Below are 25,241 nucleotides of genomic sequence, written 5' to 3'. Positions count from 1 at the left end.
TATTATTATTATTGACTATATCTCCTAGGAGACCCAAGCTATGCTGCTAGTCAGTTTCTAGGAGTTGCATTCCAAGCTCTGGGAGGATTCTGGTATTTGTATTACTCAAACACTTGTGGGACGTTCCCTACATTTTGTGTAGTTGTAGAACAGGATTGGGGAAAGTCCAGCCTTTGGGTTGCATGCACCTCTGAACCCTATCTTTGCAGACCCTGAAGTTTTGAGTATATGGACATAAAATTTTTCATTTGAAAACACCCAAAATGTGTGAACAGCACATATAGACACAACAGTTTTAATGCTTGCCCCTCTCTATTCTAAACCTGTGCTTTGCAGCCAAAAACAGCTACTGGAAGAGACATAATAATATCACTTGCAGTGCACTGTGATGCACCGGAAAAGGAAAAAATTGGTCCTTACCCCTGCACAGATCTCCTGTTGTAGTGAAAGCTTTCCATAGCTTATGTCCCACAAACGTGGTCCATAACAGAGTCCAGCAAACCAACACACCAAGCAGAGACACAATGTTTATAAAAGGAATGCTATCATACACAAGTACATAAATAGTTTACAAGGCACGCATATCCTTTTCTTTTAAAGCTTAAAGCCAGAAGCAAGGATGCTGTGAAACTTTGACAGCTCCATCTCTTGTGTTTGTACAACTGTCAATAATGTGATAAATTCTGAAGTGCAGCTGCTCATGATAGTTCTCACAGTTACATCCTCAAGGAGAGTTTAAAAAATTCAGGCACCAGTGTTGATCTATATCAACAAACCATTTCTAGTTTTCGTCTCCCTCCCTCCCTTCTTTAAAGCTGATGGTTCTTAATAGCCTGGCCAAGTCCAAGTTGCCCTGAAACACTTTGCAATATAATAGGGATAGCTCACAACAAAGTGTTATTGCCGGGAAGATTGGCTTTCCAGTCCAGGTAAGCTCAGGGGGAACAGGGGAGGTGACATTTAATACCATTGTCCCTGCAATCAAAAGTCCTACATTAACAGTGCAAAACTTACTTCCACTACAGTGCAAGGCATTGTCCTGGCCCAGCCAAACATAGTGCATCTTTCAAAACTCCAAATGCATCTGAGGAAGTAGACTTAAGTCTATGAAAGCTCATGCTGTCAACTGCTTTCTTTCAGTTAGTCTCAAAGGTGTGACAAGATCTCTTTACATACTACTTTCATAATTCCAGAGATCCCTGTCTTCTGTTGGGCTTTGTTCTGAGTGGTTGAAAACCAATTTGCTTTTGCCTTCTCCCCTAATACAGGCCCATCCCAAGAAGACAGAATCTCTGGTCGGTGTAGAATGGTATCCCCTTTCCCCCAGGCTGTGATCTGTAGAGGAAGGATGGCTTCTGCTACCCAGATAAAATGCCAAAGTCTCCAAGGTGCGCCTTGGACAGGAAAAGGTGAAAGTCTATGGCATACAAAGTGACTCCTGGTTCTGAACATAGCACCACCTTTCCATTCTTGTCATCTTCAGAGCACCCGGATATGCCAGATCTGTGTGGGCCTTTCTTCAGATGAATCCCAGAGGATGGCATGATCTTGGTCATAGGCTCTGCCTCCTGTGCAAAAGAAGGAAGGAATTAGTGGACTGAATATAATAAACATGTATCTCCCAATGTTTCTATCTCCTTGACCCTGGACCATATGGACACACTATAAGGAAACATAGGATGAGGCTGAGAGAATGTGACTTGCCCAAGGTTACCCAGTGGGTTTCTATTGCTGAGCAGAGAATTGAACTCTGATCTTCTCGAGTCAAAGTCCAGTATGCAAACCACTACACCACACTGGTGCCTCCTGGTGCTACATCAAAAATCAACTTCCTTCTCTTTGGTCCAGGTCTTACCTTTTACGTCTAGGACTTTGTCTTCAAACATCTGGCTGCAGATCCTCCCAGAGGAATCGATTCGCCATGTTTGCCGGGGCACTCGACTCTCAGACCATAAGACCACCTTGGAGCCCTTTCCAGCTGGACCGATCACCTGTAGACTCATGTTGGCTGCAGCCTAAAACCCAAGAAAGGTCAGTCAGGTCTGTCTAGATGAAAATAGCCAGATGTATGTATTTGTATATTCATCACATTTATATTCCCCACTTTCCTTCAATGAGCCCAAGGTGGAATAAGCAACTCTCTTTCTCCCCACAACAACCCTGGGAGGTAGGTCACTCTGAAAGTACCTGGCCTAAAGTTACCCAGTAAGTTATCTGGCTGCATTTCTTGGTTCTCCTTGGTGTCATAGTAATGGGGGCTGTCACAATAAGCACATGAAGTTCGAAATGTTCCAATGTTATCACTTAGTGTGTCACTAATACTTAAAGGCCAAGATGGACGGAAAGTTGTTTTTAACTCCCCAGTGGTTTTTTTCTGCACAAAAATTGTTCCCATTTGCTTCTTCATCTTTGTCTTTAAGAATATGGGTACCATTTTCTTTGTCCTTGTTGGTGGAAAAGCAATGAGGAAGCAATGCTGACTAGGAGCAAGCAGCCTGTCAAAGAAACTCTTCGCTCCACTCAAACTTGCAGGCTTTCTGAAAGCTATTCTATTCATTAACCATGCACTATTTAGTCTGCCTTTGAGCTGAAAATATATATATTACAGTAATTTACTCTTAAATGTGTATGTTTTGCATAAATTGGGACACCCTTGCTTCGAAGTATTTTATCTCCTATATCTTTCGGTTTATCTGTGGTTGTTGGGACCACACTGTGGAATTAATGCAGTTTGACACTGCTTTAACTGTCATGTCTCCATCCCATGGAATCCTGAGATTTGTAATTTGTTGTAGCACCAGGGCTCTCTGACAGAGAAAGCCAAATATCTCACAAAACTACAAATGCCAGAATTCCATAGCACTGAGCCATGGCAGTTAAAACATTAATTCTGCAGTGTGGCAGCAAAATGCCTTAGCATTTCTGTCCTTTCTCTTTTTCATTTATGAATACAAGAAGGCATGGGCAAGAAAGGGAGACTATTTCCAAACTACTTCATTAGCATGAAACAAATGAAAACGGATGCTACAGAAACACTGTTGGTTTCAAAATAAAATTCCTTGAGCTCAGTTTGGAGGGAGGGTTTGGCGAGTGGGACAGATACAACAGAATAACACAGGCCCCTTACAGACTGGCCAAAATAAAGCTGCTTCGAGTCAGTTTGGAGGTATGCTCTTTCAATGATGCATGTGTCCTAAGAGGCTGGAAGCCACGCCAAAGCCATGCTCCAGTCCTAAGGACTAGAGCACAGATTTGGCACAGCTTCTGGACTCTTAGGACGCATGCATCATTGAAACAGCATACCTCCAAAGTGACCCGAAGCAGCTTTATTTTGGCCTGTCTGTATGGGACCACAGTTACTAAATTTGACTTTTGAACTATTAGTTTTAGAATTATTAGAGCTTGGAAGTGTTGCTTTTTTGGACCATAAGTCTCATTCCTTATGCTGTCAGTTTTCAGGCTCTGTTTACCTCTTCAACTTCTTATTCTAGAGTGTTATCACTACTCTTTACAGCAGCAACTTTTTAAAAATATTGATGTATTTCCTCCAAAACTTTGTGATTGTCTACTCTGATTTGCAGTGGACCTTTAACCCTATCCATTACCTGAGATCCTTTTATCTCAAGATTGGGGAACCTCTAGAGAGTCCAGATGTTACTGAACTCCAATCCCTATCAGCCTTAGCCAGCCTAGCCAATGATGAGGCATGGAAGGAGCAGAGAGATTTACATGGAGATATCAAGGACTGAATGTGGAACCATCTGCAAGCCCACCTGGTTCTTTAGAAGTCCATCTTCATAGTACCAGATGGAGCTACTACTATCACTGAGCTCTGAGACCAAAACACGTCCAGCTTTCATGTCTTCAACATCATCTGGGACAGACAGAAAGGACTTCAGCTCTTCATTTTTTATTTGGAAGTAGATCCGTTTCTGGAGGATTACAGGGAGAAAGACAAGATGAAACAAAAAGGACACCACTGGGCATTAGTCTGAGCCAGAAAAGGTTATTTGTTTCATATTGTGCAGCAATCTGTCCACAGTGACCATTGGAAGGACTAGGCATTTATGCCTCAAGTCTGCAGGATCACAGAAGTACAAAACACAAGGAACAGAATTCAGCTTTCCAGAATGTGCAGCTTTCAGGAGTGGTTATATTTTAAAATTATATTTATAAGCCATATGGTCTATGAAGATATACCTGAAATTCCCCAACCAATGCATGTTGAAATATCAAAGCAAAAGAAGTGGTTGTTGAATAATTTACCCAGGTTATGGATGGAACTATGATGCCCTTGCACATGGCTTGCAAACAGAAAATGATGTAAAATAAAAGGAACTGGCATGACCCACACATGTCAAAAATCTCATCATACAGAATGTTAATTTTTTTTAAAAAATGCAGAGTATACATATTTCTGTGGCACTGTGTGATTTCAAAGCCGAAATAATCTGGTCTGACACCACTTTTAACTGCCATGGCTCAATGCTATGGAATTCTGGGAATGGTAGTTTGTTGTGGCACCAAAGCAAATATGGGTCATGGAAGCAAATGTGATCCATAGAGATTCCAGAAGGGACATGTGGCTCACCTCTGCCTTATCCCAACCCCAAACTCAGAAGAGCAGAGTCCTGGATGCTCACCTGTCTGATGGGGTAAAGTGAGCCAATGTGCTGGAGTCCACTGTATGTCAGCCAGTTGGTGATCTCCATGCGGTCCAGCAGCCACTGGCGGCCACGAAAGTCAGTGTGTTCACACAATACCCAACTGTGCATGGGAATTAACAAGGAGTAAAGAGAAAACAAGAAGATAAAAGAAATGAACACAGATCTTTTCATTCCTTTCAGTCTCTCATAATTTGGGAATCAATAGTTTTGATTGATGTATTTGAGGTAGTAACACACGATACATGTTCTCCTTTACTTACATGCCACCCTTCACCCTCACAGAGAGCACATGGTTATTGAATCCCTCGGCCTGGAGGCTCCGGACTTCTGCATTGAGCTCAATCTCCTTCCCTTCAAAACATTCCAGTCCATGCAGGAAAATGGAGGGCTCAGAGAAGAACTAAGAGGAAAAACAAACAGGGATGAAAAACAGGGATGACACAGTTGGGAACAGGATGACACATTAGAATGTACGCCTTAGGCAGGTTTGTTTTATTTTATTTTATTCTATTTTTAACTGATTGTATGTACAGCGCTGTGTAAATTTACAGTGCTCTATAAATAAAGCATAATAATAATAATAATAATACTTGGATCCCATCTCCAGGATATCTCATTATGCATATGCAAATATTCCAGAACCTGAAAAAATCTGAAATCCAAAACCCTGCCGGTCCCGAGTATTTTGGATAAGGAAGATTCAACTTGTATTTTGATCTATGCAATTTATGAAAGCTGGTAAACAAATAAGTATTGGGACACAAGAAAAGACCTCTAAATAAGCACCCAAATAGCACCTCCAAGGTGACAGCAGTTGCAACTTACAATGGGGACTTTCTTTAGTGAACGGATGGCCGTGGTGAAGAGGCAACCCATGGAGGTCAACGTTGGATACTCGCCTTCAGAGAGGACATGCTGTTCACCATCAAACTGGGTACCATCATAGAGAATCCAGCTGAAAGGAGACAGAAAAGTGCATTCAAAGCTTCAAATCTCATTTAAAAATCTTGACCCACTCTGCTACTTTTAAGCCAAGGCTATAAATCCAATTGCTAGGCCCCAACTAGATTAGATCATTGTATCAATGGGATTTACCAAAGTAATGAGTTAACATTCACCCATGGATTCAGTGGATCTCCTCTAGTTAGGACTAGGAATTGCATTAAGCTGAAAACGTCTCATTTATCTTTCATTGCATATAAGTATGAATGTACAAAAACTGTGGATACTTGAAGAATACATTTGGTCCACAGTTTTATGGGAGCTGAACTTGATTTACATCTCCCAGGCTAATACACAAAAACATGACACAGTTGTCCCTCGATTTTCTCACTTCTCTGAACGGTGCAATAATTTCTCAGGAGTTTATCACACGGGGGGGAATTGAGGGTTTAAACAGGCATTTTCCCATGACAGTCGCATGATCGTGGTGAAGATTTTCACACACATTGCGATTAAAGAGGACGTATCCCAGAAAGAATCAGGAATACTCCAGCAACAAATCATTCATGGGATTTCGCGGATAATATTTTTGTGGGAAAGTGTACAACAATATATCTTAAGATAAAAGTTGTACAAATATCTGGATTTTAGGATTAGAATTACAGAATCATAGAATCGTAGAGTTGGAAGAGACCACAAGGGCCATTCAGTCCAACCCCCTGCCATGCAGGAACTCTCAATCAAAGCATCCCTGAAAACATGAAATTTATAAAAGCATATAAAATGTGTAGTTTGTGAAAGAAACATTTTAAAATAATCCAGATCCACTAGGGAAGGGCCTTGAACCTGCAAACCAGCAGTGTGTTTCCAATGCCACGGAATGTGGATAAAGCAATGTTGGAAGATCCATATGCATTTCTTCTTACTCTGGACATGTTTTGAGCAAGCATACAAAGCACAGTCCAATTCCTACATGCTAATTCAGAAATTGTGCTTTGCATGCCAGTGTAATAGCTTTCGGGTATGCAAAACACAGTTAAGCTCCATGCGTGTCTATATATTAATCCCTAAAAGCAACTAGACCTCTGTTCCATTCAACAACTTTCCAGGGTGCAAAGCAGATCTCAATTCCAAGTAACATCTTCACCTGGAAACCAGAATTTTGTGGGCTATACAGAGGCTGGAATCTTTCTTTAGATTGTCAAAAAGTTGGGTTTCCTCTACCACTTTCAAACCTAACACTATTTATTCAGTTTCATGGAAAACCAGGAATACTCTTAACACATCTTGATCATGAACTAAGAAGGTCATGATAACCTAAATCCTTAGAACAAGTTTTCCTTATCATACCATTCAGATTCTTTTATCATGTTAGTTCAAATGTCCTAACAGTGAAATATCATTACCTTCCTCCATTGACCCTGCAGGAGCGTGGATTGAAGTTCTCTGGAAGCAATGCTTGGTCCTCCTCAAAAGAGATATAGTTCCCCAAGAAGTCTGGATCTGAGAAGAGTTGGATCTGGAGAACCAAAAGATCAGATATGAGCAAACTGGGGATATAATAAAGATGAAAAATATTAAAGCTGGTATATAGCTGGGAATATCCAAATCCCACAAAATATAGTATTTACTCATAGACATTCCCTTTCCCCAAGTAACCCTAGAAACTAGTTCTCTAAGGATGCACTGAATAAAGAATTTTCCAGCAGAAAAGTCTGGTACTATAAGCTACAGTTCTCAGTTAGGAAAAGCCCTAACATTTAAAAATGACAGATGAGTACATACCTAGCTACAAGTCTCCGCATCTGCCACAGAACTCTACAGTACTCCTTACTCTTTTCTAATTAAAATGTGGATATATCCACCTCTGAAATGGCAAGTATCTCTTTTTAGCACATTTTATTTATTACTCTCATAAAATCATTCCTACCAGCCCTGAGTTCTTGGAATGATGTGATAAATTATCTACAGAAGAGAATTTATTAATTATCAGTCAATCCTATCTGCATCTATTATAAGCAACTTGTCTTAATCATTAATCCAGCTGTGATCCATCTCCTAGCAGATCCAAACAAAAACAAAATTCCATCACGTAGAAATATTTTTGCAGGTGAGTATAAGAGCAACCCTCAGGCCTTGCATTTAAATTCCAGTCCTTACCTTAGAAACAAAGTGCAGACTGTGCTCTCCAACCTGGACGAAGGGAGGGAAGGAGACAGATTGAGAGAGGTGTTTATAATATATTTTTAAGATGTGGTAAGAGACTTGTGTATTCTGTATTTGGCCAGATGATCCTGGAGATCACATAGTGAAAACATCTATATTAATTTAGATACATGATGTTGCAATGACCTTCAACACAGGATTAGACAGCTTCCTGGAGGATAAGACTATTAAACACAATGGCTCTATTCTGACTTTTAAGAGCTTTGCAGTTTTGTACCTGGAGTTTTATCACTAAGACTGATCAAAGAAATAATGTGCTCCACTTTAACAGTTGTGGCTCCTTCTTACAGACTCCTGGGATTTGTAGTTTTGTGAAGCACCAGCACTCTTTGGCAGAGAAAGTGAATGACCTTGTAAAACTACAATTCCCAGGATTCCATAGGATGTAGGTACAGCACTTAAAGGCGGTATCAAACTGCAGTACTTCTACAGTGTACTGTAGATGCACCCTGAGTCAGATCATTAATCCAGCAAGTTGAATATTGAGAACACTGAATGACAGAAGGTTGCTGGCAGGAGTTTTTCCAGTTCTACCTTGAGACGCCAGGAATTGAACCTAGGATCTTTTGCATGCAAAAGATATGCGCATCCCCTGAAAAATGAAGCTTCAGTCCCCATGATTCTAAATAATGTGCTAATTTAAATGGGAGCATAGGAAATTCTTTTATCAAACCAGATCAAACCACTTAGCCCAATATTTTCAACATAGTGAACTCTTCTCCAGAGTTTCCAATAGGAGTATTTCAAACCCTACCTAGAAATGCCAGAGACTGAGTCAATGCAAGGCAAGTGACCTACCACTTTGCTGGTGGAAGCATGTGAATGTAAGGTGATTACAGATGAACATGAAAAGGGAATAGTGGAATGGTGTGCACTGGAGCTTTTACTCAGAAACTATTAAAGGGGTGAGATATTAACTTGTATAGAAACGTGAGACGGAAGGCTACACCTCCAAACTGAAGAACTGTGGCAATGGTGATGGTGGGGGGTTGAGCATATAAATTTTGAATCATGGATAAATGAATGCAGAGTTGTGGATTCTGACCTGGAGGATAGGTTGCACCGAGGAGATCTGGCAGTTGCTTGCGCCCCAATCTTCACAGTTGCGGTAGACACCTTTCTCCAGGATATATTGTTCCCCAGCAAAATTCTTGTCTTCGTAGGCCACCCACCTGGCCATGAGAACAAAATTGCACCAAACTCCATGCTCATGACCCAGTTCCCAGAGCACCCACAGCTTGTTGTAGTGTTTTGCAAGTGAAACCATTTCTTCCCAACCTTGGATCCCTACCAGCCCCAAAACATTAAATTTCTACCCGCAGGTCTTGACATCCATGGGCATAGCTCAGATTCTTAGTTCCCAAGTCAAGCCTTGCTCAATTTGTCACCCTCCAGATGTGTGGAATTACAACTCCACCCATCCAGGGACGTAGCCAAGGGGGGGGGGGTTCTTGGGGTCCGGACCCCCCCTTTCATTAGAAAAATGAATGGTGTGTGCTACTGCGCCGCCGTGCCCAAGCCCCATTATAATGGTGGCACTTAGTCTGGACCCCCCCCCTAAAATCCTGGCTACGTCCCTGACCCATCTCTAGTCAGCATTAGGTACCTGTTGGCTTGGCCATCCATTGGACCATCTCGGTTGCAAACCATTCTTGTAGAACCCCTTGTTATGTTCATGCAGCTGAATAAGATTTGTGATTGCTTGTGGTTACGTCTTGGTTTGTGATTGCTTTTTCCAATCTACTTCTTGCAGCTACCCTCCCAGTCATGTATTCTTTCTTATTAACTAATTTTTCCCACCCATTCCCTAGGTGAAACTCACACTCCACTCAGAACATGGATGGACTGTGTCATGGTTCCATAGCTGGCCAGCTCAACATCCGGCAGTGCTTCACTAAGCTCAATACTGGGGCCTTCTTCAAAGTCCATGGCTTCAAATAGCACAAGGGCTGGGTCCAAGAAGTCCTGCCCAGGGAAGAAACATCAAAATGAAACATGTTGTCATGCAGCACCACCCAACTTCTTCATCTAAACTCAGATGGAGATGCTACACCTTCAGAGAAACCATCATGCATTGACAGAAGGAAATCACAGGTGTAAAAGACCGTAGCAAAAATCTCAGTATTAGTATGGATGTTTTTATTATTACAGTACAGTCACCCCTCCTTTCTCGCAGACTTGGGATTCACATTCTTGAATATGCACGGAGGGGCAACCTCCATTTTCATCAATGGGGCACACCCCGTTCAAGCCTATGCAAGTCTCCAAATCCCCCGTAAAAACAGAGGGTCGACTGTAGTTTGTATTTCTCGTTTCCATAGGACCATTCTTGAGGTGGCTTACAGTTAAAAAAATTGCAATTTTTTTTAGAAATAGTCTTTATTTAAAAAAAAAAGCAATTTAATTTAATTTGTGAATAAAATGTATAACCAGAGTGTCCCAAATCTATTGTTACTCCCATAGGGAGTAATAAATAAATGTAAACATACAGTACATAAAGATAAGTGTAACAAACAGAAATAACAGAAACAGATGGTGTCTTCAAGTCATTTCCAACTTATGGTAACCCTAAGGTTGAACCTATCATGGGGTTTTCTTGGCAAGCTTCTTCTCAGGGGGTTTGCCATTGTCATCCTCTGAGGCTGAGAGACTGTGACTTGCCCAAGGTCACCGAGTGGGTTGCCATGGTAGAGCGGGAATTTGAACCCTGGTCTCCAGAGTCATAGTTCAACGCTCAAACAATTACACCATGCTGGCTTTTAACAGGACACACTATTTATTTAAATACCAAGAAACACAAATAAAGGAAGCATTGAATCAATGTTTATATTGTTGTAGTGAATCAATAGTCTACTTTAGTTGACATTAACATTGGACTTTAGGCCAATAAAACTACAAATAAATTTTTGAAATAGGAAATAGTGTCCTTAAAGTCCTTCTCCTTCTCCAGCTCCTTGGTCCTGTGCACTATGATTTATCCTTATTTCAAAGGATGGAATTGCCAAACCACCTCTGAGTATTCCTTTGCCTAAGAAAAACCCATGAAATTCATGGGGTTGCCATGAGATGACAGACAACTTGAAGGCACGTACACACAAATACAGAACACATGTGGACCACCCCTGTCTCTTCCTGATAGATTTGACTTTTGGCACTGGCTTCAAATAGCACTTATAAATTAGGCACTGGCTACAAATAGGGAAATTTTTGTTCCTCCACAGCCACAAACCTTGCATCCCCACCCCATGAGCAGGCATGGATTCTCACCGTCCGGATCAGCCGAAGGGACACCAACTGTTCATTGTATCCTCCCCATTGAGACCAGTCATAGTACTCTCCTTCTTCCAGCAAGTACTGGTGGCCACGAAAGCCTTCCTTCTCATAACCAACCCAGCTGAAGAGGGAAACATCTGACATTAGAAGAAGAGTAGACAAGAGAAACTGAATCTTGCTATATGAGCCTGTCCATGGTCCAAGATCTGGAGGGGAAGGCTTTCTCTTGGTCCCACTACAATTCCAGGCATGTCTGTTGAAGAAATGAGAGACAGCCTTCTCGGTAGCTGCTCCCAAGCTATGAATTCCCTTCTCTGGGAGGTCTGGTTGGTTCCTTCCGTGCAATCCTTTTGCTGGAAGGAAAAGACCTACTTTAAGAAAGCTTTTGGTTTTTAGTGTGTTGCAGTAGATAAAGCTTATAATGGGGTGGGGGGGTATTTAAAAAATTAAATTATGTTTAAAACATCTTAAGCAAGGGAAGCCTATGGATCCCTGTTGGCACAGCAGTTAAATGCTGGTACTGCAGCCACAATGTTGTGAGTTTGATCCCACGGGGCTCCAAGGTTGACTAAGGGGCTATCCAGACCAGCCTAAAAGGCTGGCCTGGGGGCAGAGTCAGGGTGCAGTGTCTTGATGATGCATGCCCGACTCCGCCCCTCAAGGCGCCCTGATGCCGTGCGCCGCTCCAGACAGTGTGCGGCATCATAATACACCTCTGGCACAGCGTCCAAATGACACAGCACCAAAGAGGCACCATACAGCCGTGCTGCTGTGGATATAGTGCCCTTTGGAGGGTGCAAAAAGGAGCTGCTTTGTGCAGCTCCTTTTTGTGCCCTCCAGAGGCTGGATTGGGGCCGTGGCATGAGGTTGCCATAGCCCCAATCCAGCTGAAGATGGGGTGGCTGCATGCCACCCCTTCAGGGCTGTGTGTACAGCCCCTAAGTCTTCCATCCTTTTGTAGGTCAGTAAAATGAGTACCCAGCTTGTTGGGGGCAATTGGCTTACAGACTGTAAACCGCTTAGAGAGTGCTGAGTTCACTATTAAGCAGTATAGAAATGTAAATGCTAAATCTTATAATGCTATTTTAACTTCTTTTTAATGCTGTTTTTAACTGTTTTTCACTTGCATTTTTAAACAGAAATTTAGTTTAATTTGGTTTAACTTTTCATTCAAGAGTTTTAAAAATTGTATTGTGCTTTTAAAACATGGTACGCCACCTTGGATCCCATGTTGGGAGAAACACGGGATATAAATGAAGAACCAAGCAAATGTGGATAAGGTAGTTTCCCACGTTCAGTCAATGGGCACTTCTTGTATCCTGACACTCACCAGCCACCCATGATTCTCAGAGAGCCTGCAGTAGGCATTCCGGAGTCCTGGTTGTTTTCTGGCTTCTTCACATTGTATATATCCCGGCTTACTTCCCAGCTATGGCCCTGGAAATGCGGCCTCTCATAAATCACAGCCTGTATGGAAGAGAGAGTGACAAAGCTTGAAGAACAAGAATAAATCTTGAGCCCATCTAATTTAAAAAGATTAAAAATTTAAGGGAGTGAAGGAGTATGTAAAAGTGCAGAAAAAATGGCTACGCAGAGGGGAACCAAAATAGGTTGTAGAATAAGTCACAAAATTAAACATTAGAGTGTGGACTTTATCGCACACACAAATGTAAACGTTCTGGGGACTGGAGGAAGACTCTCGTGTGTGTGCGCGACCGCCCCAAAGCGGATTTTATCGCACACGCAGACGTCCTCCAAGAGGCCCCTTTCCGTCCCCCGGCGTGCACCCGTTCACGTCCAGTCCTGACGGGCGCCATTTTTTGCAGACGGAAGGTAATCCGTCAGGCAAAAATCACGCCTGTCAGGACTGAATGCGAACGGGTGCGCGCCGGGGGACGGAACGGGACAGAACGGGGCCTCTTGGAGGACGTCTGCGTGTGCGATAAAATCCGTTTTTGGGCGGTCGCAGGCACGCACACGAGAGTCCTCCTCCAGTCCCCAGAACGTTTACATTTGTGTGTGCGATAAGGTCCATTGTCTAGTCCAGTGTTACTCATTGTGGTGGTCCATTGGCTTCCAGTCTACAAGTCATTGGCTGCTGATCCCTGCTGAGTTTCCAGGAAAGAAAGAAACAATTGTCGCCAATGGGCACAAACACATCAGTCATTGTCATAGTTGGAGGGGAGGGGATGAATTGGGAGCTCTTCACATCAGAAAGCTTGGCATGCGCTGATTCAGTCTACCCACTGCAGAAAGCAGCTACAGAATCCTTGACTGGCTGAGATCACCTTCAATTCTGTGATCATAAACATTATATTTTTGCTCTTTCTTATTTCCTAACACTGTTGACAGATTTTTGCTTTATCCAATTAGATATTTCTCCTGCAATCATTATCAAAAAGCCAATTCATTTTTTGAAACATGAAATATTGTTCATGCTAGGGCTTCATGACTGCCACAAAGCCAGCCTATCTGCACACTGCACAGCTGGCTGAGGAAGAGGGCGGATGCATGTGCTCTGCCACACTCTGCAAAGTTGTTTTTGGCTGGAAACAAGAAGAACAGGTTTTTCCTGAGCATGATTCAGCTTAGAAACGTGTACATCAGTCGCACAGTTTTCTTACTCTAACTCAAACCCGGATGAGATAGCTGAGGTAGTGGGATCTTTCTAGGGCAGTACAATTGGCCCTCGGTATCAGCGAGGCATCCATTCCGGAGTCCCTTGTGAATACCAAAATCCACAAATGCTCTATTTCTGTTGTCCCCAATTAGGGACAATGGAACTTCAATGGTGGCACATAAACACACTACCCTTAGGGACATCAGGTGCATGCACCATCATTGGGGACAATGTTGGCTTTCCCTAATAGTGGCGGGGCCATGTGCACGCACCGCCATTGGGACAATGCAGGCTTGCCAGCCACAGATACTTAAATCCACAGATAGCAAGTCCGCATATACCGAGGGCCAGCTGTAGTTCTTGCCCAAGTCACAACATGTGTCCCCATCACTAGACTGTGCTTTCAGTGGCCAGGAGATTCTTGTCCCTTGCAGAGTCCCCTCCTAGGAGGGCCTGACCATACAGACACCAATGACTTTCCACACACCTAAATTCCTGAAATTGGAGTAGTCATGAAAGTTCCTTTGTCAATGACCTGCTTGTCGATTGGGCTTTTATATAGACCATGAGTGGGCAAATGCATGAGGACCAGCAGTTAATTTGCCCTTCCAGACCCCCACAGCAAGCCCAAATGCCTCAGTGTTTCTCCATAGACTCTGTCAAAATGGTGACACGCTTCTGGCAAATGAAAATGCTGCTATTTGGGATAAATACTGGCTCCTGGGGTATATGTTGGCCTGGAGTGGTTTCACATGTGATCGTATATTTGGGAGGGCCTTATGTGTGGTTTTGTGACAAAAAATTCTCAGAACTCACACTGATTTTAAAAAATTTGGGGGAGGAGGTTGGGAACTGGTGGTGAGGCTTCAGGGACCACAAAAGTAGGGATAAGGGGCCACATATGGCCCAGAAGCTAGACTTTGCCCACCTCTGACATAGAATGGCACTCAGTTTGGGCTCTTCAGAATATTGGTTTCTCTTAATAGCAAGAAGCAGATTTATAGCTCTTGGAATTGCAGAAATACAGTGTTGGGGTCCTGATACAGAAATTTTCTGATCTTTCCAATGTCAGAGAAAACTCTTGCTAGTGCAGTTTGATAAGAACTATGATTCTGCAACAAACACAAGCAGAAGGTATTTCTGCTCTGCAGTCAAGTTTGTCAGCAGCTCACATACCTTGGGTTCTCCAGGTTTTTCTACAACAGGACAACCCTGAAAGAGAGATAAATCAAAGTGAAAACTCCATAAGGGGATCTGACTACCCTGTCTCCCTTTTCAGTTCATAATTCCACCAGGATGAAGAAGAGGAAGAGAAGGACAGCAGGGCACCCATTAGCATCACCATCTTACTTTATATCTTAGTAGGTCAGCAGTTTGGGGCTCATTTTCTTTTTGACTTGTTTCTTGTCTAGATGACTATGACAAGAAGACTACAGCATTACAGCCTTATTAAATTAAGTCATTATAGGAACCTCAAAACAACTTGTGCCTAAGTTATCTTGTGTTCCTTTGTTTTCCCCATCAGTGGATGACTCAGATGTGCAATTTCCCAACACATATACACATGGAAAGAATAGAAGGCGGATGCTATCAAAAGGATACTTACTAGTTTAATGGGATGTATGGAGCAGACAGAGGGGTCCTTGGCACCCCAGGCTTGCAAACTGGGATATCCACCAGGTTCCAGCACATAGGGGTCATCATCAAAGAATGGTTTTGAGTAAACAAGCCACCTGTAGGATACATGGAGAACAATGTGAGTAAACTTGACCTTCCCCAGAGAGCTTTCAACCATCCCAAGTAGAACTGGGAACTTGATGTGCTGTCAGTTTTACTTTATTTGTTCCATCTGTTGCATTTCCCACTCTACTCTGACTGGTTCCTCTCCTCATCCATTTTCTCGCCTCCTCTATAAAGCAGGACTTCATCTTATGACAGGTAGGCCAGGAGAGTTGAGAAAGTGTGGCTTAAGAGCCTGAGATCCTAATATCTTTGTGGTTGGGATTACATGCAGATCCTCTTTCCACTGAAATGGATATGAATTTGTCAAAAGTACTACAGATTGAACCTCCCATATCCAGAATTTTGAAATATGAAATATTCCAAAAACCAAAACATTTTTCATACATGGCTGAGATACTGACACTTTTGCTTACTGATGGTTCAATGTACACCAACTTAAAAGCATCTCTACTTATTTTTGTACATTCCTTTGAGACATCACTCCCAAAAAGTTAAATAAAATACATATAAAATACCTAAAATTAAATAAGATAAATATAAAGCATATCTCTTACAGGCCAGAATATACAATGATAGAAGCTGCTCTTAAGGGCTGGTTGTACATCCGTGTGTCCTCTGAGGAATCTGTGAACCTCTGTTTTGTGCCCTCTCCATTTTCTTCAGAAAATAAACTGATCTCAGGGATTTTATAATCCTGGAACAGAAAGGATTTTCCACGGTTAAGAGAAGAAAGAGCTAGAGAATTCTTGTTTCTTTAAATGTACCACAAATACCAACATCGCTTTCAAATTTTCTAATAGTCAAGTTACCTTGGCCTGTTACAGACAGCCAAAATAAAGCTGCTTCGAGTCACAGTGGAGGCATGGCGTTTCAATGATGCATGAGTCCTAAGAGTCCAGAAGCCACACCAAAGCCATGCTTCAGTCCTTAGGGCTGGAGCGTGGCTTTGGTGTGACTTCTGGACTCTTAGGACGCATGCATCATTGAAACACCTTACCTCCACTGTGACTCGAAGCAGCTTTATTTTGGCTGTCTGTAACAGGCCCTAGACAGTCAGGGACAGGGGTATCTTATTTGGATGAGTTCTTATGAGACTAATTGAGACAAAAGTTGTACCAATAGTCTACAAAAACTAACAACTTCTTGTTAGTTAGTGTCAAAAGTGATACAAGATCACCTTGCATATTTATATACTGTAATCTATATATCTATATAAAGTGTATAGATTATCTATATAATTATTATAACCTATAATTACTGCAATCTATATACTTTATATACTGTGATCCTGAACTCTGCCTGGAAGCCAAGATGACCAAGCTGAGGCTGTCATACTTTGGCCACATCATGAAAAGGTGTGACTCACCAGAAAAGACAACAATACTGTACTAGGAAAGGTGGGGCATAGCAGAAAGAGAGGAAGACTATATACTAGATGGATAGACTCAACCAAGGAGCTCACGGCCCAAAACCTGCAGGACCTGAGCAGAGCAGCTGAGGACAAGGGGGCTTGGAGGTGTCTCATTCTACATGGGGCAACCCTTGTACCAAACCCGGAAGCTGCAAATGGTGCAGAATATGGCAGCTAGACTGGTCGCTGGCAGTTCCAGGTCGGACCATATAACACCTATTTTAAAAGACCTTCACTGGCTGCCTATTCGCTTCCGAGCTCAATACAAGGTGTTGGTTTTGACCTATAAAGCCCTAAATGGCTTGGGCCCAGGGTACTTGGAAGACTGTCTCTCCCCATATAATCCGCCCCGCACACTCAGAACATCCGGGACAAATTTGTTGGAGGTCCCTAGGTCAAACTTTGCACGGACCTCACAGAGGGCTTTTGCCATCGCTGCCCCTTCACTTTGGAACAAGCTCCCCGTAGAGCTGAGCTCCGCCGCCTCACTAGATATTTTCAAGAAAAATCTGAAAACGTATCTATTTCGGTTGGCCTTCCCACCTTAGTTAAATTGTTTATTTTCCTGCCCCTTATTTTATTTTTATTTTTTTTCCCTTTTGACCCCGGACCATTGTAAATTAATCTCTCTTTCTCTTTGCCCTTCACATATGTATTTTATTGATTTCCTGTTCCTGTTCCTTGTAGTAATGCTTTTAACTTTTATATTGAATTTTTATCTTGTATTGTAATGTTTTAAATTTTGTAAGCCGCCTTGATCATAACTATGGAAAGGCGGGGTAAAAATAAAATTTATTATTATTATTATTATTTTATTATGGTCACCATGAGTCAAAGTGAACTTGAGGACAGCTAACAACAACAAAATATAAAACCACTGATAGGAAAGTAAATATCAGAAGTAAATACAGTTGGCCCTCTTTTTCCATGGATTCTTTATCCACAGCATGCTATCCACAGCATGCGCACGCGCACACACACACATATTCGAAAAAGCAAACCTTGATTTTGCCATTTTTATAAGGGGGCACCATTTTACTTTGCCACTGTATTTAATGGGACCTGAGCATCCATGGATTTTGTTATCCATGTGGGTCCTAGAACCCAACCTCAGCAGATAACAAGGGCCCACTGTATCTCTTTCCTCCCTTTCTTTTCCTACTTTTTTCTTTTGTTATCTTCTCTTCTTTCATTTGTTTTTATACTAGTCGATTGTAGTTTTATACTCTTAATAAAAATATTTCTTAAGAAAGAAAGAAAAGGAGCTCTTCTCCCGCTTACTCGCACGACTCTCTTGAGTGAACCAATATGGAACGGTGCATCCTCAGCTGCTGCCCCATCTCTGTTGTACATTCTCCAAGGGTTTGTGATCTCCACATCCCCTTCTGCCAGCACACACTTCCTTCCATAGAACCGTGGCTTCTCGTACATCACCCAGCTGGAGATCACAAAAAACTGTTCATTTGGTTATTCCCAATGACAAGGCCAGAGTTGGGGCTAGGCTAGTTGTACAAGACAGATGTGACTGCTAAATGGTGCAGGTACCCACCCACATTCTTCAGGGTTTTTTTTAAAAAGAAAGCTTCCTGCAATAACATTCAAGCTTGGGGACACTTATCACAAATGGCTGGCAAACCTGTCATTTGTTTGAATTTTAAAAGTGATTGGAAAATAACATTCCAGGCTACTCTGTAATATTACAGATTTATTTCCTACTTATAATGGTGGTGCACCATTCCTTCAATGAGCTCAAGGCAGCATACAGGGCTGTCCTCTTCCTCGGGTATTTCTGAAAATGAAGCGTTTCTTCACTTGGCTGTCTGTATTTATATTATCACAGAACTAGCTAAGCTGGTCACAGCCACCAAACACAACTATTGTTTCCAGGACATTGAGTCAACAAAGATCAAGCAAGGAATGCTTGAGGAATGTTTGCGCCAAAACAAAAGGAATCTAATGCTCATCTGGTGTAATGTTGCTCAAGTACTTTAGCACTTTGACTATAACGCCTGAATAATAATGAAGGGGACGCAGTGGAAATGGGTGAAAACCAGTTTCTGAAATGTTGCATGTGGTATATGGGAACGAAGAACACAAGGGAGGGAGAAGGAAGGACACTCAGGATATTTCAAGGAAGAGTTTGGATACAAAACCATGAATATGCATGTACAATAATAATATTGTATATACTCATGTATAAGTCTAGAAATTTTAGTCAACAATTTTGGCCCAAAAAAACCAGAACTGACTTATCCATAGGTAAAGTAAAGTACTGTCCTTTAATTCTAATAATAAAAAAAGGAAACATCGTCTGGTGAAAGGCAAGAATATAATCTGACCTGGAAGCATTGACCTCCCTCTACTCTCTCATCCATACAGCCTTTAGTGTAAATACAAACCTTCTTGAATTTTGTAAGTTCTTTGGTATTGTTTTCCTTTGCTTCATCCTTTAGAACTTGTGTTACATGCCCCTAGGTTTTGGTCACAACTTATCCATGAGTCATATAAAAATCCATAATTTGGGCCCCCAAACTTGCCCTCGACTTATACATGAGGTCAACTTATAGTCGCGTATATATGGTAATAAAAAAGATCTGGAAACTCTCACTATTTCCAGAGACTTCTGCCCCTTCTGGATACCTGGCACATAACCCACCCACCCAGTGCAATTTACAGCAAGTCAACTGATGATCCACTTACCCTCCTCGAACCACTCGAATGGAAATGGTGTGGGAGAGTGGCCAAGATGTGGCATCCATGATATCACCCCAGATTTCTCTTTTTTGACCGCCAAAGCCTGACTCAGCATATAGAATAATCTACAATGAGTGAGTAAGAGAGACAGAAGAAGAGAAAGAGGGAGAAGATTACCAACAATGCAGCATCCAGAACTTGGAAATATTTTTGTGGGTTTTTCGGGCTATGTGGCCGTGTTCTGGAAAAGTTTATTCCTGACGTTTTGCCAGCAACTGTGGCTGGCATCTTCAGAGAATCCCTGCCACAGATGCTTTCTCTGAAGATGCCAGCCACAGATGCTGATGAAACATCAGGAATAAACTCTTCTACAACATGGTCACATAGCCTGAAAAACCCACAAAAAACTATCGTTGGCTGGCTTCTCTGAAGATGTCAGCCACAGATTCTGGTGAAACGTCAGGAATAAGCTCTTCAAGAACACGGCCACATAGCAGAAAAAGTCCACCAAAAAATATGGATGCTGGCCATGAAAGCCTTCAACTTCTCCTTGGAAATATTACTTTTTGGAGAAGAATTCCCTAAATCCTGCAACAGGCTGGGGGATTGTGGAATTCCCCCCCCCCCCCCAAAAGTAACTTTCCCAAGCTCACATCACCACCACCAATCCATTCCATATATTGTTTTGCCTCCATACCTTCCCTGGCCGCATGTTGACTTTCTTTGGAAGTTTATTTTCTTCTTGTTGCTGCAGTTTAGACATAAAATGGGAAATAGTGTGAGAAACAAAACAGAGCTTTATATTTCAGAAACATCTGGTTTCACACTATGTCTCCTGCTCTATTTCGGCAACACTTCCCTTAGTTCCTAATATTGATGGCCAAAAAAGCTATCCTTGTACAGGATGAGTCCCAGTCCTGGGAAAAGAGTGGGAAATAAATAAATAAATAAATAAATAAATAAATAAATAAATAAATAATGACAGATTCACTTAAAGGAGAACCATCTGAAGATGAACCTACGATTTTAGAAAGTGAAGTGGAAGCTACACTCAGAGCTCTTGAGAGAAACAAATCATGAGGAACAGATGGTATACTAATAGTGTTGCTTCATTATAGAGAGGCAGAATCTACTCTAATTCTATCTAAAATCTGTCAACAAATGTGGAAAGCAAAACAAGGACCCACAGATTGGAAACGCTTAACATCCCAGTCCCCAACCCCTAAGACTTGGAAGGGCAGCTATGAAGGAACTAGAGAAGATCCTGAAGTGTAAAAATATACCATTGAATACTAAAGTTAGGATGGTCCATGCCATTATATTTCCCATTTCTATGTATGGCTGTGAAAGCTGGACAGTGAAGAAACCTGGTAGGAAGAGAATCAAATGTGAAATGTGGTGCTGGAGAAGAGTTCTATGGATACTGTGCACTGCTAAAAAGACAAATAAGCCAAGATGACTAAACTAAGACTGTTGTACTTTGGACATATCATTGAGAAGACATGACTGACTAGAAAAGACAGTGACGCTTGGTGAGATAGAAGGCAGTAGGAAAAGAGGAAGACCACATTCCAGATGGATAGACTCAATCAAGGAAACCACCGCTCTGAAACAGCAAGACTTGAGCAAAACTATTGATGATCGAGTGAGTTGGAGGTCTCTAATTCATAGGGTCAGCATAAGTCAAAGTGGACTTGAAGACAGGGGCTCAATAGACTGGTGCTACGCACCGGCGTGGGGGTGGTGTGAGGATGTGCACATGCCCCAACTCTGCCCCCACACCGCCTGCCTGACCAGATGGCGGGCGGCGTTATGCTGCGTCTTTGGTGCAGCGTTTACATGCACTGTATCGAAGAAGCAGCAAAAAGCCACTGCCACAGCAGCTAGGGTGTCCTTTGAGATGAACTGAAATACAAGTCCCTTTTCTCACAACACTGTCATAGCCTTATGATTCCACTTTAACTGCCATCATTAAGCCCTATAGAGTCCTATGCCAACCCTATCATGAGTTTTTTTGGCAAGATTTATTCAGAGGAGGGTTGCCTTTGCCTCTCTCTGAGACTGAGAGTATGACAAGCCTAAAGTCATCCAAGTGGGTTTCCATGGCCAAATGGTCTCCAGGGTCATAAGAGATTTTCAGATGGGGGGAAAAAGCTGGAGTAAAAGGCATACTCCTGGCATAATCACGGGATCGCACTGAAGAGTTTCACACACATTGTGCTGATGCAGGACTTCTCCCAGGAAGAACCAGGAATGCTCCAACAACAAACCATTCATGAGGAAGTGCAGTGAATACTTTGTTGCTGGAACATTCCTGGATCTTCACTAGATAAGTCCTGGATGAGTGCAATGTCATCTGAAAATATTAAGCGCGATCGCACAATTATACCAGGAGTATGCCCTTTACTCCCAGCTTTTCCCCCCATCTGAAAATCTCCAAAGTCCAATGTTCAAACCACTAATAATTCAAACCACTATACCATGCTATTATTTTAATCAACTGCTCCAAAATCTTTGCTATGGCTCAGTTTATAAGTGCTACAAATAATCAAATTGTACTGTTATCTGTTAGCCAGATGCAACCCCTCCTTGTGCCAGTCCTAAGAAGACCCCTTTGCTTCTGTCCAGTCTCTTTAATGAACATCACTGACTCTTTAGCAGCACCTTTGAGACTTACTGAAAGAAAGAAATTGGCAGCACAAGCTTTTGTAGACTTCAGTCTACTTCCTCAGATGCATTTTCCATTTGTATCCCACTTGGAAATGTCTGGTGTTCTTTGTTGCCTTTCGGGGTACTTGGATTCAAATGCATCTGAGGAAGTAGACTAAAATCTACGAAAGCCCATGCTGCCAATTTCTTTTTTTCAGTTAGTCTCAGAGGTGCTACAAGATCCCTCTACATACTGATTCTACAGACTAACATGGCTATATCTTTGCATTTTGACTTTTTATCAGCCATTTATGGGAAATAACAACATAATAATGGTCATGCTTTTGCACCCTTTCCTCAGGCACAACATCACCTAGTGACTTCAGGCAGAGCTCAGCAGCTGAGTGGTTTTGGCCTTGTAATCATCATCCTTTTGAAGGCAGGTTTTGTATAGCCCTCTTGGCACCAATTCAATGCTGTGCCAGAAACTCCAGGTACAGAAGGTGGAGATTCCAGGTACGGAAAAGCCCTGTTTACATATACTGTGGCACAAGAGATCTACTTACACACATACACAGAGATGCACACACAGATCACAAGCAATGAATAGTCCACTTTCCCACCAGTGCTCCAGAGAATGTTTCTGAATGGACTGTCACATCATTACACCTGCCACCAGCTTGCACTGCTTACCTTGCTGCACAGCCAAGATTTGCTCACCTGAGCTGCTGACTGGGATGGCGACTCTGTGCCTTTGGACTGGACAGTCATCTCCTTTGAGCTCCTGCTTGCCCCTGACATCCTGGAGAAAGGCTCAGCTTGGCTTGCAGATGGTGACTCAGAGCTTCGATGTTTATATGCATTTTCCATTTGTATCCCACTTGGAAATGTCTGGTGTTCTTTGTTGCCTTTCGGGGCACTTGGGTCCAGGAAAATAATGGAGCACCTCACGTCTTTCCCTTTTGTTGACTCTCTGAATTGGGACTGTGGGGAGATGAATCTGCTGTAAAGAAGGCTGTTGTCCAGGCGGGAATAAGGCTTGTTTTCTTCCACCACCTTCTTGTCTGGGAGACCAGACAAGAGAGAGATCCCTTTGAGAATGTTGGCTCTGATCAAGTTGGTCTGGTTGGCCAAAGCTTTTGGGGCAATGACATTGACTTCCTGATCCCCAAGGCCTTGCTGCAGTTTCCCCAGGAAAGACCCAATTTCCTCTTCGGTCTTAAATGACTTGTTTTCCCAAGGGTAAGACTTCCTGGCCTGCTCTTTCTCTTGCTGTTTTTCATCCATGCTGCGATATGGGTTCTCTATTTCCTCTTCTTCTGAAAATCCAGTGTCTTCCTTCTTGAGATCTTCTCTTTCTTCTGAGTTCTTCTCTTCAGCGAGAGCAAATAACTCTCCCAGAGCTGCTGGGAGACGCATCTTGGATTTTGGTGTGATGTGGTCTTCATGGATGGGTGGGAGGACAGTGTGCTTCGCAAGAGTGGAAGGGCGCGTAGACCTGGGCAGGAGCTTTAAGGGTTTTTTGAGTTCAGCAGGCTCCATGTTACGGAGGGTGTCTACAAAAAGCTCCATATCCACCAATTCTTCTGGTTCTGCCATACTGTTTCTGTTTCCATTTTTATGGCTTGGAGGCTCCTCAGAGTGGTTTGTTGTCTCAGCAAGAGTTATGTTTGGGTCTGGTGTAAACGCCAGGGAATCTTTTCTTGTGCTGTGCTGTTCTTCAATTAGCTCTGTCCGACTGGTGAATTTCTGGTCTGGTGGAGCAATTTCCTGGGATCCAGAGGAACTTCTGGACACACAGATTTCTTCTTCAGCATCTAATGGGCACCAAATTCTCTGGGATCCAGATAAACTGCCTGCTTCCCCTTTTGACAGATTACTGTCCTGTTCTGGCCCATTTGCCACATAGTCCCCTGGATCAGTCATGCTTTCTCCCCTTTCAGACCTACTCTCTGCAAACAGGTTGCTGTTTCTCTGGAAGACAGGTTTGCTGTGTAGGCTGCAGTCTCTCTGTGTGCTGAAAGGAGCAACTCCCTCCTCAAATGTGGTAGCATCTCTGTTTGATGTGAATGCTGGGTTTGGCAAAAGCGTACACCTTTGCCTCTGGGCGTCACTCATGCTGGCACTTCTAGACTGAGTCATGCAGCTTTCTGGCTGAGAACTTACTGCAGATGGATTGCAAGCATCTGAGAAGGATGCAGGGTTTACTTTGGGGGCCTTGGTATCATGAAGATCATCCTGGGGCTGCCAGTTTTCCTTTGGTGAAATGCAGGTCACAGAGCTTGAAGCAAGGGACTCCTCTTGCTGGGATTTGCTCCCACTTTCTGTCCCAGAGCTGGCCATGACAATCTCTCGTCCTGCTCTGTAGACAGTGGTAGTTCCAGCTTGTGGTACAATGACTTGCTGGTCAGATCTAAAGACAACCATATTGCTGCCCTTGGGAGAGTACCACTGGGTTTGGGATCTGACTACAGTGCTGGAGCTAACAGCGTGGGGCAAGGGACTCAACACACAAGGCCCAGCAGAAGGTTGGGTGCTCATAACACTGGGCATATAGTTTCCCCCACTGAAATAAATGCTGTTGCCAGATCTTGATGGGTAGCTTTCTGTTTGGTCTGTGAGCATGGAGGTGTTGGGCACGTTGCATTCTCTGGGGGATGTTTGACCTGTAGCAGGGCTAGTGCTATTTGATGTATTGCTTTTTCTCTGGAACTCTGCTATCCTAGTGCTGACAGAAGTGGGAGGGAGATTTTCTTCCCGTGATCCATCTGTAATGTGGATCTCTCTCTCTTGCTGACATTCAGAGCCTGGAAGGGGGTCAGTAGCAACACCACAGTGGTTTTCTTCCTGGGACTGGCCTGCTGCTGTGCTATTAGTATCTTGCATCTCTGTCTTTATCAGGATCTTTGGCTTTGGGCTTGGGGAATATACTTGAGCAAATACAGGCCCATGAGCTGAAAAGTCCCTTGGTGGGCTAAGGGCATGAGAACGCTTCTCAAAGGAAGTGGGAGAAAAA

The 25,241-nt window shown here is 42.8% G+C and overlaps 1 protein-coding gene across 1 annotated transcript; it reads right to left on the bottom strand.

Annotated features, from left to right (window-relative positions):
* Positions 1 to 514: 514 nt before the first annotated feature.
* Positions 515 to 24,667, bottom strand: CRYBG2 (crystallin beta-gamma domain containing 2). Its single transcript, XM_089479204.1, has 19 exons — positions 22,946 to 24,667; positions 20,274 to 20,324; positions 19,583 to 19,701; positions 18,164 to 18,320; positions 16,026 to 16,165; positions 15,335 to 15,461; positions 14,905 to 14,940; positions 12,439 to 12,575; positions 11,103 to 11,229; positions 9,658 to 9,800; positions 8,881 to 9,007; positions 7,770 to 7,802; positions 7,016 to 7,128; positions 5,493 to 5,622; positions 4,928 to 5,067; positions 4,644 to 4,767; positions 3,774 to 3,932; positions 1,856 to 2,015; positions 515 to 1,568 (listed from the first exon to the last, which is right to left on the bottom strand). The coding sequence occupies exons 1-19, from the start codon at positions 24,650 to 24,652 to the stop codon at positions 1,480 to 1,482; spliced, it is 3,819 nt and encodes a 1,272-aa protein (XP_089335330.1). The 5' UTR covers positions 24,653 to 24,667; the 3' UTR covers positions 515 to 1,479.
* Between the last annotated feature and the right edge of the window lie 574 nt (positions 24,668 to 25,241).

Source organism: Sceloporus occidentalis, unplaced genomic scaffold (genome assembly GCF_023333645.1).
Source record: "Sceloporus occidentalis isolate IW3139 unplaced genomic scaffold, rSceOcc1.0.p SCAF_13, whole genome shotgun sequence".
In the NCBI taxonomy this organism is placed as follows: Eukaryota; Metazoa; Chordata; class Lepidosauria; order Squamata; family Phrynosomatidae; genus Sceloporus; species Sceloporus occidentalis.
This window is presented reverse-complemented; position numbering and strand designations above follow the sequence as displayed.

Coding starts and splice junctions, on each gene's coding strand:
- CRYBG2 (XM_089479204.1), bottom strand. CDS start 24,652: ATGGTTGTCTTTAGATCTGACCAGCAAGTCATTGTACCACAAGCTGGA. Junction 9,801..11,102: donor CCCTTCGGCTGATCCGGACG/GTGAGAATCCAT, acceptor TTCCCTGGGCAG/GACTTCTTGGACCCAGCCCT. Junction 7,129..7,769: donor GTCTGCACTTTGTTTCTAAG/GTAAGGACTGGA, acceptor TTGGTTCTCCAG/ATCCAACTCTTCTCAGATCC.